The sequence below is a fragment of the Aythya fuligula genome, chromosome 12, assembly GCF_009819795.1.
Source record: "Aythya fuligula isolate bAytFul2 chromosome 12, bAytFul2.pri, whole genome shotgun sequence".
Lineage (NCBI taxonomy): Eukaryota > Metazoa > Chordata > Aves > Anseriformes > Anatidae > Aythya > Aythya fuligula.
This window is the reverse complement of record NC_045570.1, coordinates 137345-153499: the sequence shown is the minus strand read 5'-3', so window position 1 is coordinate 153499 and position 16155 is coordinate 137345. Positions and strand designations below refer to the sequence as shown.

At 36.8% G+C, this 16155-nt stretch overlaps 2 protein-coding genes across 11 annotated transcripts in view; one reads left to right on the top strand and one right to left on the bottom strand.

Annotated features, from left to right (window-relative positions):
* The window catches only part of ANKRD27 (ankyrin repeat domain 27), a 59417-nt gene that overhangs the window by 5423 nt on the left and 37839 nt on the right, over positions 1-16155 (bottom strand). For 4 of the 10 annotated variants that reach the window (XR_004253806.1, XR_004253805.1, XR_004253807.1 and 1 more), the window contains exons 23-28: positions 15450-15647; positions 14271-14390; positions 13496-13657; positions 12885-12993; positions 11489-11570; positions 11019-11091 (exon numbers count right to left, since the gene is read on the bottom strand). Coding sequence is in view for 7 of the 10 variants with exons in the window: in XM_032195489.1 (XP_032051380.1) it covers positions 11019-11091; positions 11489-11570; positions 12885-12993; positions 13496-13657; positions 14271-14390; positions 15450-15647 (744 nt within the window). In the remaining 3 variants the exon portion in view is untranslated. Of the gene's footprint in view, positions 1-5215; positions 10007-10039; positions 10765-11018; positions 11092-11488; positions 11571-12884; positions 12994-13495; positions 13658-14270; positions 14391-15449; positions 15648-16155 lie in introns of those variants that run through there. The other 6 variants (XM_032195490.1, XM_032195483.1, XM_032195484.1 and 3 more) reach the window with 5 other exon arrangements.
* PDCD5 (programmed cell death 5) lies at positions 1178-4979 on the top strand. The gene is made up of 6 exons (XM_032195492.1): positions 1178-1251; positions 2083-2123; positions 2904-2965; positions 3394-3485; positions 3714-3785; positions 4181-4979. The coding sequence occupies exons 1-6, from the start codon at positions 1186-1188 to the stop codon at positions 4226-4228; spliced, it is 381 nt and encodes a 126-aa protein (XP_032051383.1). The 5' UTR covers positions 1178-1185; the 3' UTR covers positions 4229-4979.

Genomic DNA, 16155 nt, shown 5'->3' with positions numbered 1-16155 from the left:
GTCTCCTTTTGTCAATTTCCTACACCTTTGGTTTCTTTCCTGAGAGGGCCAGACCTCATGACAGAGGGGCAGGAAGCAGTATCATTTCATTCTTTTTTAGTCCTAATTGCCAACCACAGATTGAACTGGAAAGGTGTGGTAAAAGCATGGCAAGTTATTCTTTGGGGAGTCACAGCTGAACAGATTGTGGAAATAAGTCAAGGAAGCATGTGTGGGAATGAGAGAGGGAGTTTTGTGAAACTTCATATATATGTAACTCTTTACTGCATAAAACCAAGGCAAGTTGCCGTGTCAGGTGTGCATGACTTTGGCGGGACTACCCCCCCCGTGCTGTCCAGCGCTGAATAAACATACCTACTTTACAATCTTACTGATTGTGGAGTCCATTTTCTGCAAGTCAGGAAGCATAACCAAAGCACTGCCTCCTCCACTACCCCCCCTCCTTTTTTTTTTTTTTTTTTGAAAACAGATGAAGGCGCTGCTGAAGCACTATGATATTATTATCAAGATACAATTATGGCAAGCTGCACCAATAAAGACAAACGGGCACACCAAAGCAAAACTCTTTCTACTGGCCCAGTAGCAGCTTACCTGGTGTAAGGTAAGCACCCTTCAAGGAAGAGGAGCCACAGGGAAGGCTGGCCTGGTCTAGCCTGATTTGGGCTCCCTGAGCATTGATCAGGTGTTCTCGAAAAGGGAGCTGTAATTCCCCACATGCTCTTCTCAGACCACCACCACTGCTACAGCTGCAGTCATGTTACAGAAGCTGAACTGCATGCGGGTTCACCAGCCAGACAGGTCTCAAGGAGATAAGCTCACTGACCAAGAGCTCGGGCAACGCTGCCCACGGCAACCTGCTGAAGAACCATCCCGCTGCGCAGCGGGAAGTTTTTTCCCCCGTGAGCTGCTCTGTCCAGCACGGAGCCTTCAATATCGGGGCAAAGAACCATTTCGACGTTTGGGGGAGAGACGGGGAGCAACCCCCTGAAAGAAAAAGACCCCAGTGAGGGAACACAGCCCCCTCCACTATCGTTCTTGCCGGGGCCGAGCGGCCTCCGGGGCAGCCTCCGAGGTGGCCTCCGGTGTGCCCCACACGGCTCCCCGAACCCCCTCTGCGAAGCCCCGCGTTCGGCCGTGCATTGGCAGCGTTGGCGCAGGCGCAGCGCCTGGCGCCCGCCCTCAGCCATGGCGGACGAGGAGCTGGAAGCGCTCCGGCGGCAGCGGCTGGCCGAGCTGCAGGCCAAGCACGGGGTAAGGCGCGGCTGGGGAACCCCGCTCCCTGCCGCCGTGGGGTCTGTCCCGCCGCAGCCCTCACCAAGGCGGGGACGGGCGCGATGTTCCCCTAAGTGAAGGCTCCGGGCACAGGCCGGGTCAGGCGGCAGCGGCCTGGCGGTCCCTGCGCTGCGGCCTCGAGGTGCTGGCGGGGGGCCCCTGGTGCTGCTGCAGCGGGAGCAGGAGGTCCCTGAGGGGCGTTGCCTGCCCCGCCAGGCCCCGCACGCAGTCTTTGCCCGCCTTTGTCCCCGCCACCCATCCTTTCAGTCACATCTGTTTTGTGAGTGTCTCAGATTTCCCGTTCTGCTCTCACACTTTGAAGTGTCACCTGTAAAATTTGAGGTGTAGATGCAACGTTAGGTTCAGGTGAATCTCGTTATTACTTCTGAATAGTTACCTGCCAATTTAGTCCTGAAATTCTCTGATAGGATTGTGTTTTCTTCTGCATTGATAAATGCAAAGCATTGCATTGCATTTCTTGCTTTAAAGGATTTAATATCTTTGTTTTCTTGGCTTCAGGGAAGTTTATTGTCTTAGATCTAAACGTGAGGCTTTTTAATGTCCAAACCTAGAACAATCTGTGGCTAGATCCAGTAGCAGCAGTCACCAGACTAGTTTGCATTACTGCTTTGTGAGGAAAGAAACAACTAGCATGGCATGTGTATTTGCTAGGGCAGTAGATTTTTATTTCTAGGATCTAGTTTGTGGTCAGGCAGGTTTGGCTGACAATGATTTCTACTAAAATACTTAAAGTTGTCCTGTGTCGAATGTTCTTGAATTATAGTATTTTATTCTGATCTCATTCTTTAGGATTCTTCTGCTGATCCGTCGCAACAGGAAGCAAAACAGAGGTATAAATGGGAACTGTTGACTTTCGGTAGTGTCTTAAATCTAATAGTTTTGAATCTTTTCTTAACTTCTTTTTTAATATTGTGTTTCTTTGGAATACTCATCTGATTTTTTTGATCTTGGAAAAACACCAACAAAGAAACAGAAATATGAGAGATTTAAGAAGGGAAAAAAAAAAAGTAAATTTTAATTTTTCCAAAGTAAAATCATATGTTTGAAGAGCCAGACTTCTGTGAGAAGTTGAGATGAGAGCACACAGTTGGGGCTTGTATTAACTGAAATACTGAAAATAAAACAAGTAAAATTCCGTTTTTGTGAACACCTATGCAAGTAAGTACATGAAGACTTACTGAAAACTGCTAAATAAATGATGAGGTTTAGTTCTGTCTTGGAGTTGCACAGACTGTTCGTTATTCATGCTCTAAAAAACTACCTTAGGTGAAATTCTAGATGGAAATGAATTGAGAATCTTTACGGGGGTAGCATGGCTTCCGTTTTTCTACCAGGATGTAATAATCAACTTTAATAAGGGGTAAGTAGTAAACTCCATCTCAATTTCTTGCAAGATGCTGTCAGCTATATAGTAACTTTATTGCTGATGTATGTACAGCTCTCCATGACAGAAAATGCTATAGAAGAAACCATATAAATGTAGGGTTTGAAGGGACTTCAGAACGTCACTTAAATGAATGGAAAGTCTTCTGTAAATTTTATTGTATTGCACATATTATTTTAGGTGTTTGAAATCCCACTTTTAATGTGTAGCTAATTTTTTGTTACAGGGAAGCAGAAATAAGAAATACTATTTTAGCTCAAGTTCTCGATCAAGCAGCACGTGCGAGATGTAAGTATCCAATAACTTTCTAATAAAGACTTCTCACCTAGTGTACTCAGTGCTGCTCAAATCAAGAACATATGCCTGTATAGAGGCTAGAATAGAAAACGTTGAGGTGGAAACCACTACAGCTTTTTGATTGGTGATACCAATGAGGGGGGTGGTTAACTGATGTCTGAATGACATTAATCCAACTTTTTTGAACTAATAGTAGGAGCTGTAGTGATTCAAAATTAGTTAAGAACAAGCATTTAAAGAAAGAAATATGTAAAAAATACAGCTTTTTTTTTTTTTTTATATGTCTTACATTGAAGAAGGGATTTTGATTTATATTTCACTACCTGGGCATGAAGTCAGTTTGATAAGGACTTTTGTCACTTTTTAGTTACTAGTGAAGCTATTCAGGTATGAATGAATAGAGCCTGTTTTTATTGCAGTGAGCAATCTGGCACTTGTGAAACCAGACAAAGCAAAAGCAGTAGAGAATTACCTTATACAGATGGCAAGATATGGACAGCTACCTGGAAAGGTGAGTTATGGCATATTTTTTTTTAATTTTCTCACATACATCCATTTTCAAACCTAATTCCTTCAAAAATATTGAATGTATTTAATGTTTGCAAATTAACTGAAAAAATGCAATTAAGAACTTCTGAAGGCTATTACAAAATTCTATCAAACACCTTTTATAAGAAGAGAAAGTGAATTCATTTTTTTGTTATTAAACATCTCTCAGAATGTATTACTTCTTTCCTAGATAACAGAACAAGTTTTGATAGAAATACTTGAGAAAGCAAGTCAGCAAACAGAAAAGACAACAACAGTAAAGGTAAGCTTCATTTCCTAAATATATATTTTTAAATAGTTAAAAAGAGAGCAGAAAAACTGCATGTAGTGTACCACTTCGGTTCAGCATAGAAGTGAACTTCTTATTTACCATCACTGCTACACACACTGATAAGTATTGGGATTGTATTATAGAAGTCCTTCTCAATAGTCTAATTTGCAGATATTAGCACTGGGATATTGGTGTTTTGTTGCGAGACAGACTGCTGTGCTTTTGTACTGTACCATTATGCCAGGTGGGGACTGGAAGGTTGTGATGGGGTGACTCTTCTGTTCCCTTGTAATATATTAATAGTTAAGTGGGCAGAGTTTGAAAGGCTTGTTCTATGTTGGGCTTACTGTGCCCCTTGTGTTTTCATTTTGTATATTTCATTTTAGTTCAACAGAAGGAAAGTATTGGATTCTGATGAAGAGGATGATTATTAAATACTACTGTTAGACTGTCTGCCAAGTAAATGGCCTGGAAAAGGGCAACAGTTGTCAGGCAGAATGGAAAACCTGAAAATGTTTACGTTTCTTTACTTTTTTTTAATATAGATACATATAAAGGCCAAACAAATGAACTTGTCTTGTAAAATGGCGTGAGAAGGGGATTTTATAACTTAAACTTCTGTAGTATAAGAAGCCTGAGCAGCGTGGAGTTCCCCACTGCTTCATTAGCATGAGCGTTTTGTTGCCCCTTACTCAGTGCGTAAGCTATGCTTTCAGCACCTGCACACCCTTAACTTACTGTTATTGGACAAACCTTAACATGAAGACAAGTTAAGTGTAAGGCTTGGAACAGCCAGTCCCTCTAGGAGTTTAAAAGACTTAGCTCCAGAGTCTATAAATTACAAACTGTTAGAAACAAGATTTTCAGAGCCCCTGAAGGAAGCCTCTCCAGCAACTCTCTGACTCTAAAGTCTTCACTGGAAATTTATAAAATAAAGTGAAAGTTTCAAAGTGGTGATGATTGGTGTGTGGATCAGAGGGCGTCTTCTCAGGCAGTCTGTGTAAAATTGTTACCAACCATAACTGAACTGTTTCCCTATAAAATAATCAAGCTATCTCAAAAAAAGCAAGTTAAAATTAACTGTGTAATATAGCACTGTTCAGACACTTGTTGTATATTCTTAAAACTACCTCCATTTTGTGAAATGGCTGGAGGGTTTCCTATCTTTAAAAAAAAAAAAAAAAAGGCAGTTTTCCTAAATTTTCTGCAACTCTGCATGCATGAAGTAAAACTTGTGCTGTACATTTGTTCAAAAATATGGTTATGGAAAGATGATAAATACTGTAATGTTGTGCTGATAAACATTCTATTACCACAAAGCCTTTTTCTGACATTATTTAATAGAAACATGTATGATCTCAACTGCAGTGCTTTTTTTTTTTGGAATGGAATAAAATTTTTTCAAGTGAGCATTAATGTGTGTGTTCTTCATCTAGTGCAAATGTGGTTAAAAAGTATTTAAACAATTATTTTTGTCTGGTTTGGAGTAGACTAGTTGTTTTTTGTTTGTGTTTGTTTACAACGAGGTTTCCTTAACTTCAGTAATTTCATGGGAGTATGCTAAATTACTTAGACTTTAAAATGACCATTTATTAGTGAAGATTTTCACAGATTGTTGAAAGGTTTTCTCTTTGGGTGTATCTTAAGTATCCATGTTTCATGTTCCTTTTCCCAAGTTCATTACATTCTACTTCATTAAGTTTTATTGCCTTGTTGTTCTTCTAAAAAGGCTGGTCTGGAATCTCAGTTACCAAAAACAGAAATAAACTGGACTGTACAGTAACATGCTTTGCAGACAAATCATAACAAGGTTATGAAGTTGATTTTAGCATGTTTATACTACAAATTGATGGGTAAAGCTTCCAGGGGTGCTCCCTTCTAATCCTATTCCAGTTTAGCCTTTAGTCATCATATCTCTGAATGTTGTTTAATTGATAAGCTTGTTTAAGCATGTCAAAGGAATGTTGTGAACTATCTCATTTACCTGAATCAGTTGTTAGGCATTATCTGGAACTGGTCAGTAAGCAATCCTTTTTTATTCATAAACTATATGTCCAAAATGCTTGGAAATAAGCTTTATCCTAGACTGAACATTGAAGTAAAAGTGAGGCAATTGCCTGGTCACTTAAATAGGTGTGGGTTCAACAGGACAACTGTTTTGATACAGTAACAACAGAAAACACAAATTAATTCCTGTGAATTTGAACTTTTTCTACAAAACTCTAAAGAAAAAATGTATTTGCATGTTTGCTATATTACAGTACAGATTTTGTTAAAAGCTACTGTAGGCAATAAGCACCAAGTTAGCATTAAGTTGCATTAGTAAGCTATTGTTGGTATGTGTGTAAATTTATTTCGTTTGAGGGGATAAAAGTTTTTCAAAGGTAAGTACTAGTTTAACATGTGGCCAGTTCCTGTAAAATATATCAGAAGTACTTTTCCTATTTAACCCATTTCCTTATATTGGTATAGTTTTTGGCTTAATGTTTTACACTTGTGTGTAAACTTGTGTGTAAGTGTGCCACTTTCAGTGGCATCTATACTACCCACAAATGTAATACTATTAAGTTGACATGGAGATTTGTGGCACTTTGGAACATCGGTGTTCCTACATTCATGCTCAGTGACTGCTTATTGTGGATTATCTCTCTGTCGTGTTTAGCTCCATACAAAAGCGAGTTTAAGATGACTAGAACCTTAGGTCTTCCTCAGGTAGGCAGTTGCAGGAGTATCCCTGTATAGCAGGTACATGCATACTTGTCTAATCAGATTAAATTTTAAGAGTAAAATCAAATAATTATATAGTCATTCATATCAAGCTATTGCAGCTATTTCATTGCTTGCACAGAGTACACAAAACATCTTATGCTTCAAAGATAAGAATAATTTAACGTCTAGCTTTCCATGATCTATTGCAGTTAAAAGTTGTTTTTAATAGAAGGAAAAAAAAAAATCAGAGTTCACATCCTCTGATACTTACCTCTAACACTTTTCAAAGGTATTTAATAACCTATCTCACAAGTCATTCAAAAGCTCCTCAACTAGACTACCATTATTAGGGAATAAGTAAACAGACTTGACACTGAATTTACTGTCACTGTGCTGACTCGTAGTTAGGGCAGTATAATCTGTACATAGTAGCATACTGTACGTAGTAGCATAGTCTCACTGGTATTAAAAAGCTATTAAGCTGATTTTTCTTATCTCTATTGCCAGGGAATCTTGATACAAGAATCATTTAGTTAAAAGATTATACAATTAAGATAAACTAATTTCTCAATATTTAGTTTGGAAATTAGATCTATAAAAGTTTAAGTAAAATTTAGAAGTAGTATCTAGGCATTTCAAAAATAGCATTGCCTGGCTTTAAGGTAATAATTCTTGTTTTTATTGTAGGTAAGTATAAGTGACTTACTCTAAGACATAAGGAAGAAAAATCTCTTTTTGGTTCAATCTCTTTTTCCTCTTGCTCTTTTGGCTTGCGATAGCTGAACATCAATCCTACCATTTTCTTTTTGTTAATGGGAAGGTGGAGCAGGAGAAGAAAGTTTTAAGTGAAAATGTTCAGTTTTACTAACAATTCTGTATTGTGCACCTCTATGCCTTAAATCCAAAACCATACAGCCTTGTAGCAGCAGTAACTATATATCCATTAACTAGTTGTAATACTATTATCTACTAGAAATCTATGAATGTAGGGCAGAAGAGGGAAGAAAGTACTATTGAACTTGAGAGTAAATTCCAACAGATTCCTCAATTTACAGAGATGTGAGGTGAACTCTTCAACTGTCCACAAAAACAAATGGAAGTAAATCTCCATAAAAGATTCAATGCTTTAAATAAGCACTCAAAGAAAACAGTGTTTTTAAGTATTATTTTACTAGCTTTTTCTTCCCATCTTTTGGCACAAATCCAAGGCACATTAGAAAAATCAGATAAATTCATAAATTATTAGAAATATAAACACATGACCTTCAACTACAAGTGTCTGTATGTGCTCTTAATGCACGTTTTATCTCTTCAATTAAAAAGTTACTTGAAAAAAATCACCGGTATGTCCTCCAGCTTTGTACTTTGCCAGGCAGTTTACAGATATTGCAGCTAAAAGGAACAGAATTATTCATACAAATATTTTATGAAATAAAATGCAAGCTGGATGTGATGAGCCAAGAATGAAGAATACTGCACTTAAAACTGCACTTGTACAATTTACACATTCTCCTCCCATAATCAAACAGTAGAAAATGAAGTCCAAATCTAAGCAGTCAATTCAGTTACGAGCTTTCAATTCTTCAGTCATCGCACCTAGGAATGGTGTAATACCTGACATATTCCAACAAGTGCATACTGATATGAGAGGTACCTTTCAAAAATGGAAGTCTACCTGTTTAAGAAACAGTCCATAACAGGTTTTTAAGCAGCAGTTTTGTCTGCAGATGTTACCCAGGTTCAGAATCATGAATATTTGTGCATTTTTTTGAATGACTTGCTTTAGAGGAAGAAAAAAAATGTGTGTCCTTATACATGCTTGTTTCTGCACATTTTCTAATTAGGCTGTGAACAGTGAATCCAAAGTTCAGGTTCACAAGAGTTCTCTACTTTTCTCCGCTGTCTTGGCTCTTAAAAAGAACTTCATCTTTAATTTAATGCATATTTTATCTCTTCAATTAAAAAGTTATTTGAAAAAAAATCAAGATCCAACACAGGTGAGCATTACAAAGAAATTAGCAACGATTAGTTCCCTTCACATTAATAGCATGTATAAATGTCTTACATGGTGTCACAGATGTTACAGACTACTGTTTTCCCAGCTACTAAAATATACAGAAATATATACTATAATGGTTTGTAATATTACAATAAAAATATAAACATTTCATTTACCTCTGGCAATAAATAGTTTGTTATCCAATATATCTTTATATATATAAATACATATATATATTTATATATATTTATCCAATGTAGTGGTAAAACCTGAAAATGCAAAAATTATTCAAAGACTTCTAAAAACAAAGGGGGTGACTAAAAAATACAATACAAGATTTGGTTTGGTTTACTCTTACATGCAGTTTTTTTAGTAAGTGCTAAGTAGAATAGGAAAGTAATTTTGCTGTCTACCTCTCAGTACTTCCCTGTTGAGATCAGAAATGATTTGTTTGTGTAGTTACCTCCAACATTAACAGTCTTTGAAAGTGCTAGGAACATTCTGTTTCTGTTGAAGAGTCATCCTTGTGTTCTGTTCTGAAGGCATAGCTTGCAATCGTCACTGAATTCTTTGATACGCAGCAAAGGAATATAGAAATTAACACCACCTAGTTCCTCAGCTTTTGACATCAAGTTTGCACTTCCTTGTCAGTGTTTGGAAAGCAAGTCATCACAGCAGTCTCTTGATTGTGAAATACGTGGATTTCTAGGGCCAGATAAACTATTGTCACTGACATTCTCTGCTGAAAGCTGTACGTTAACAGTGTGTCTTCGGTGCATTAATTTACTCCTTTGAGGAGCTTCTAGCATGTCATCATGTTTCACAAACCCACCAAACCATCCTGTGTCAGTCATTTTAACTTTGCTCTGGTCCAGTGTTTCAACAGATTTTAACTTGTTTTTGTCAAAGCTTTTAATAGCTAACTGTGAGGACAGAAAAATGGTACATTAAAAGCATTGTCTAGTTTCTTCATTACAAAAATGTAAATGAATGTCGTGTTTCTTGAATATAATTACCACATTAATTTAATGGTATTCTCAACACTGAGAACACAGCCAAGGATTAGAAATAGCATACTTTGTAGGACAGATATTATCTTCAGTCTAGATGTGAGGAAACGAGAAGAGACCAACCTGCCCCAGGCTACATATAAATCAGTACCAGAACTGAAATAGAAGCATTTCACTGCATTATGCCAGTATGATCCCTAACTCTTCTGAATAGCTTTTATAATACAGGTCTCAAGGTACCGTAACAACCATTTCTCTTAATGTTAAGAAATAAGTAAGCAGCAATACAGACAGGACAGTGCAGAACTATGTCCAAAAGCCAAACTGTCTGCTTCCAGATCCTCTCTGTCACGGAAGACACCCCTCTACTGCCTCTTAAAGACTCTTTTTGGTTATTACAACTATTCTCATCTTCCATTTCTGTAATTGCTCCTAATCTTTCCTTTTTAAAGATGACAGCCTTCCTTCATTACTGGTCACTTTGCAAATGTTAACTAAGATTTAAAAAAAAAAAACCAGTAAGAGGCTAAGTATGCTAATGACAGATTTTCTAAGATAAGAATTAAAGGCAGAAATCATGATAGCCTTTTACTGAAATAACAACAACAATTTTGAAAAAGTTTCAGAAGGACATTACGTATGACTAAAACCACTAACAATTCAGACCTGTATGGCTCGTAAATTCAGAGAGCCGTGACAATCACACATATTAAAAGTGCTACATATCAGTTGCTTTTTGACACCTGCTATATTTGCATGACATACTGCCTTCAGTGATCCACAACTATAAAATTTAAATGCCATGTTTAATTAAGTAGTGGGATGTTATCATTAATACTAGAAAGAACAAGTAAAATATTCAATTTTTATAACATTAATTTGGCATTCCCAGGGTTCTTCGCAAATGTTAAATCTCATAAGGGATCCATGAAATAGAACAGTATTCTATTTCATAGATAGAGATGAAAGGCAAAGACCTGTAAAGAGGAAGTACATGGTCAAGGGCAGCATCCAGCAGTTACTCCACCCAACCATAGATTAATTAATCACATGATATATTTGTGATACAGCTGACATTGCAACATGTAGCTTGCTATTTCCGTTGCAAACACTCTCCGCCTAGAAGTAGATTTATCATACAAACCCCAGTTTTAATTAACTGAGTTTTCTGCCCTGCCAAGAGCACCTCTGCTTGGCTACAGCTGTTCTCAAAAGATGCAGTTTTTCAAGCATTGGTATATCCTAGATTTTGCTGGACAAGAAAGAGAAAACAAGACAGAGGTGAAGCGCGCAATAAGATACTTAAGAGGTTTAAAAGGAAGAGTAAGAAGCTTCAAATGGTATAGAAGCACTGCTGAAGTTCAGACAAGGATAGAACATTATCTTTTTAGCAAACAGGACAGAACTTTCACAACTCTCTGACCACCAGTAAAGTTATACGTATCTACATTAATAGCAGATAAAACAAGTATTAAACAAATAATTCAAGTAAGTGTTTCCTCTTACCTGATGCAATAATTCATAGTCAAAATTTGGGACACTTTTATCTCTTGTTATTGTTCTCCATAAATGGTTCCCTCTAAAACATATTAAAAAAATAAATTTATCTTCGTAAAGAAACATACTTCCAAGTCTTTTCACAAGTCTTGATCACTGAAAATCCACAAGGTGGCACTGTCTCAACATAGAAGGGCTACAATATTTTTTTCCTGAAAAATATCAGCCTTCTACTATTCCCTGTATTTTAATCGCAGAATATACATTGAAGTTTAAAAAGATCATAGCAAAACCCAACCTCTGAGTGAAGCACTAAGAAAATATTTTTAACAGTCTGGCTCAGAAATTCCTGATTTATAGTACACCAAGTACCAATGCAAAAACAATTTTAAATACGTTTGCAAGTACTCCTTCACGGGCCAGGTTTTCCCCTCCCTCAAGTACAATAAATGTATTTCCGAGGAAGTTTCTATACTTACTTGTTAAATCTGTTAATTGATTGGACCAGTTGATGTTGTCTGCTTAAGGGATCATTGGCTTTCTCACATGGCTTAGAATTCACTAGGGATTGAAAAGAACAAGTAGATAAAATTACAGGCACACTTAAGTTTTTTTTAAAAAATCAGTTCTGAATGAAAAGTGATATCTCCTGACATTGGATTTAAACTTTTACAGTAAAACTGTAATAGTAGTAACTTGAATCAGTCATCATTTCTCTTTGGAAACTTCGAAGCATTTTAAGTTCTGTGACAAAGCATTCTTGATCAGATTATCATGACTGGCCAAGCCTTTGTAGACACTATATAATTCTGGACTTTGAGAATCTTAATTCCAGTTTTTACAAACCTGAACTAACATACATGTGCTATTCCACCTCCTCATTAATATTACTTACTCATGTTTTCTACTGGTCTTTTTAAAACTATTCCTACACTATTTGAAAGGACTGTCTCAGTCTTTGGCATCAGTATACAGTGATAAATTTTAACAAAATATTTACATTCTTTCTTCAGGAATCAGACAACAGTTATTATGAAAAGTCTAACTAAAATGTGTGTATGCCAAAATGAGCACTACTTCTCCTTATTTTCCCTACTTCCTGGTCACACAGCCTCATTCCCTTCTTTCCACAGTTGTGGTGGCAACAGACCCTTTGCTATGCTGAGTTATCTAGCTCAGCTCAAAACTTGTTACATCTCTTTCCCCACGTTAGTGAACTATATCAGCTGGGAAATCATCTGAGAAACTTCTGAGGCAGCATAAGGAAGCAGTGGATAAGGAGAACCAGAAGCTGAGGGAGGAGGTGGTGATGGACCAGGAGTAACACCATTTCTTCTAAGCGAGCCATTGCATCAGCTCGGCTGTGCTGTCAAACTGGTACCATGTTTCTCAACATATTTGCTTAGACTGTACTATATATGCTGCCATTTATAGAAATACCTTCTGCAAATCTTGCTTGTTGGCCTAGAAAGCTTTGTAGCTCTTAATTTCTGTCGTATAACCTGAGAGACAGTAACAAATTGAAGTATCGCTCCCTTATCTGTTTAAGGGCAATGTAAATGATAACTACAGGTGATTTAATCTGTTTTACTTTGCACTGAGATGGACAAAATTACATGGTTAATTATATCATCTCAAATGTGCCATGTTTTTTAACGTGAAATGCTTTTGCCTGTAAAATTCCACCCACCATGCACCAAACAAGTGAGAATTGAGTTTGTGGAAGAAAGTCTGCTGAGTTTAGTTATAGTATTTTAGGTGTTCCAGTAATAAACATGAAAAATAGTTTGTTGTTCTTTAATGATATGTAAATCATATCGCCACATATTAATTCCTAAATCTTGTTATTCATACCAGTGGAAATTAGACATGTACCTTTTTTTCTTATCTTGATAGTAGCATGCTGCTCATACTCCTTTTCTCTTTCTGCTGATGTAGGTACATAGCTTGGTGCTGTTTCCAGCAACTTAATGATATTTGAATTCTTAATTTGAAAATTTTCACCAGTATTAAAAAAAAGAAAAAAGGAAAGAAAAAAAAGTATAAATTAGAATTCTAGTCTATTCAAAGCATGTTAACTGCCAAAATGAATTTAACAAACACAAAAGTACCTCTTTATAAATACAAACTTTAAACTGTATCTGTCTGACTAGGGACAAAACCAGTGTTCTCTAAGCTGCATTGTGCCAAAATGCTTTTGTAGTCCTGGATTACTATTTTAAATTACACTATTTACAACTAAGCTATTTATGATTAAATTATAATATACATACTGAAATTGATGCAATACAGAATTCCATGGCCATTATGCTACATCTCAGAAGCTACTTAATGTATAAAGGTAGGGACCATTCATCAAGTCGATTCAGAAGTCTTCGCTAATGATGGGCTGAAAATGTTGTAACAGTTACATTTGTTTTCCTTCTTACATTATGTTTATGGAACATGAAAAAATCTAACCTTGGAAACAAACTTTCTGCACTCACCGGCTCAGCACAGTCTGCAGGGGTACAGTTCCTTTCATTCCTTATGTGTGTCATGGCACCATTCTGAAGCAGCAAGTCTACCAGGGCTTCGTTCTTCCCTATCACAGCCTCATGCAGTGCTGTATTTCCTTTGGCATTAGAAAGGTTAACAGAAGCTCCATGCTGGACAGCAAAATAAAATAGAAGTTACAAAGAAAGAGCAGCATAAAATGGAGATAGCACATTATTATTCTGTTTCTCTCCCCTTTCATTTTCCATGTATCAATGAGAACAATACAACAGCAGCCTTGTGGCTGTATGCAAAAACAAAGCATATGCTAGCAATCACCAGTTCAACAATAAGCCACCTGGCCATATTATTTCCTACTCTCTCACAGCCACAATTTCATGGATAAGCTCATTTCTTTTTTTGCATGTATCTAGTATATATTCCAAGTTTAAAAGAGATCAAAAAAAATCACACAGAATGCAAAAAACCCTATGCAACAGAATCCTAAGCAAGAAAACCTGCCATCTGCCACAGAGAAGTTCCATAAAAACAATAAGCTGTACAATAGCAAAGTAATATTTATCTAATCAAAAGCTATGAATGGAGAGGGTTGACAGAAGTGCGAGAACAAATACTCTCCATTTTTTTCTGAGTAGTTTTGATGGAGAAATGCTTAAAGATATACTAATCCCGAGTACAACATATCACAGATATGTTGTATGTGATAGCACAGATATCACATACAAAAATTCTATTCTGAACATTGTTTTCAGTGATCCTTCTCACCTGTAACAACAAGGCACTAGTCTCGTACTGACCATTCAAGCATGCATAAATTAAAGGAGTATTTCCATATATATCCCTTTTATTTTGTTTAGCATTGTAATCCATCAGACGCTTTACCACCTGTTGGAAGAAGTAACAACTTTTTAATTTAATCTAACCACGATCACACAATGGAAGTCCTTCCCACTTGTCTTATAATATAGTTATTTTTTAACTTAGAATGAAAAAAAGAGATGGAAAAAAAAAAAAGATTAGAGAAAAATCTCACCAAACAGATGGTAAATATAAGCATCTACTACTATCATACCAGTTTTCACATTTCAGTTCTCACATTTCAGTTCTCACACTTAAAAAAAAAAAAAGGCAACTTGAAGAAAGGCTAGAAAATAATAAATAAAAAATACAATGAATATTCATTAACCTAAAAGTTTGTGTTGTATTCTTGTTTCCTTCTTGCTTCTGTAATGTTTTGTCTCCCCATTACCTTCATGATTCTCACAATTTTTACTCCTTGCATTTCTCAGCTCCTTACTCTTAAGCCACCTTTTCTGCATTTTCCTACTTCCAGTCTCCTATCTGCACCTGCTTTTTCCTGGTTGGTATTCTTCCTGTCTCATGCACTTGCTGTTTTGTACTAATATCCTACTCTCAATAGCTCATGCTTCTGCTTCATTGCTATTGCCTCCCTGACCTCAAGTTAGGGATGAGGTTATCAGCTACCCTAAGAGCTCACTTGTCCCATAATCTACTAAAATGAGTTACATTATTGAAAATATAGTAAATATTTAACGGTGTGGCAAACTGAAATTGCCAAGTCTATAGCATCAACAGATGCATACATACCGTCCTTGAAGAGGAAAAAGGGAGGAAGGCAAAGAGAAAACATACAGAAAGATTAAGCTGCACAATGTATGTTTAAATGTTTGATGTAAGATGGTACCTTTACTGGCAGCACCTTCATCAAAACAGTATTTTATACCATTAAGATAAAATGGTTGCCTACTGAAACTGCTTCATTGGAAAGAGACTGACAGAAGATTTTAGAAATGGACAAGAAAAAGCAAACATTAAAATTCATTTAACTGTTACTGGTTTAGTCTCATTGCTAATCTCACAAAACAGCTTTTTGCTGGTGGTTAAGTGTTAAATAGCTTGTATTTAAAGAAGAGGCTTAAATACCTGGAAGTGACCCTTCTGGCAGGCTAAGTGAAGAGGAACTGCATGTTGAGCATTCTTGGCACTGACACTGGCTCCATGTTTCAACAAGAGAGAGACAAGTTCAGAGTGTCCATGCAGTGCAGCCATGTGCAGTGGTGTAAAACCATCTTGGTTTGAAACATTTACGCCAAGTCCATTAGTAGGGATCCTTGCAAATTTCTGTTGAGGAAAATATACAACAAAACTATATAATTAATCATGTTACTTTCTATTGACCAAAGAAACAATCAAAATCCTACTAAGTACACATCAAATGGGCAGACAAACATTACAAAAACTTTTGCTACAGAACTTAATTTGAGACATTCAGGAAAACAGATGGTAAACCAGAGCAGCTCAGTAGCACTTGTCAAGAGAATAATGAGTTTTAGAATAATGAGTTTTATTTTTCTCTCTTTTCTTCCAACACCATAGCTTCTTATATAGAAATTCCAGAAATTCTGTTTCAGAACCACTGAAAAGATGTTGGCCAAATCTCTGTCTCCCACACCTCAGGTATTTATACACATTGATGAGATCCCCTCTCAGTCTTCTTTTCTCCAGACTGAAGAGACCCAGGTCTCTCAGCCTTTCCTCATAAGAAAGATGCTCCAGGCCCCATATCATCTTTGTGGCCCTCTGTTGGACTCTTTCCAGGAGATCCCTGTCTTTTTTTTATTACTGAGGA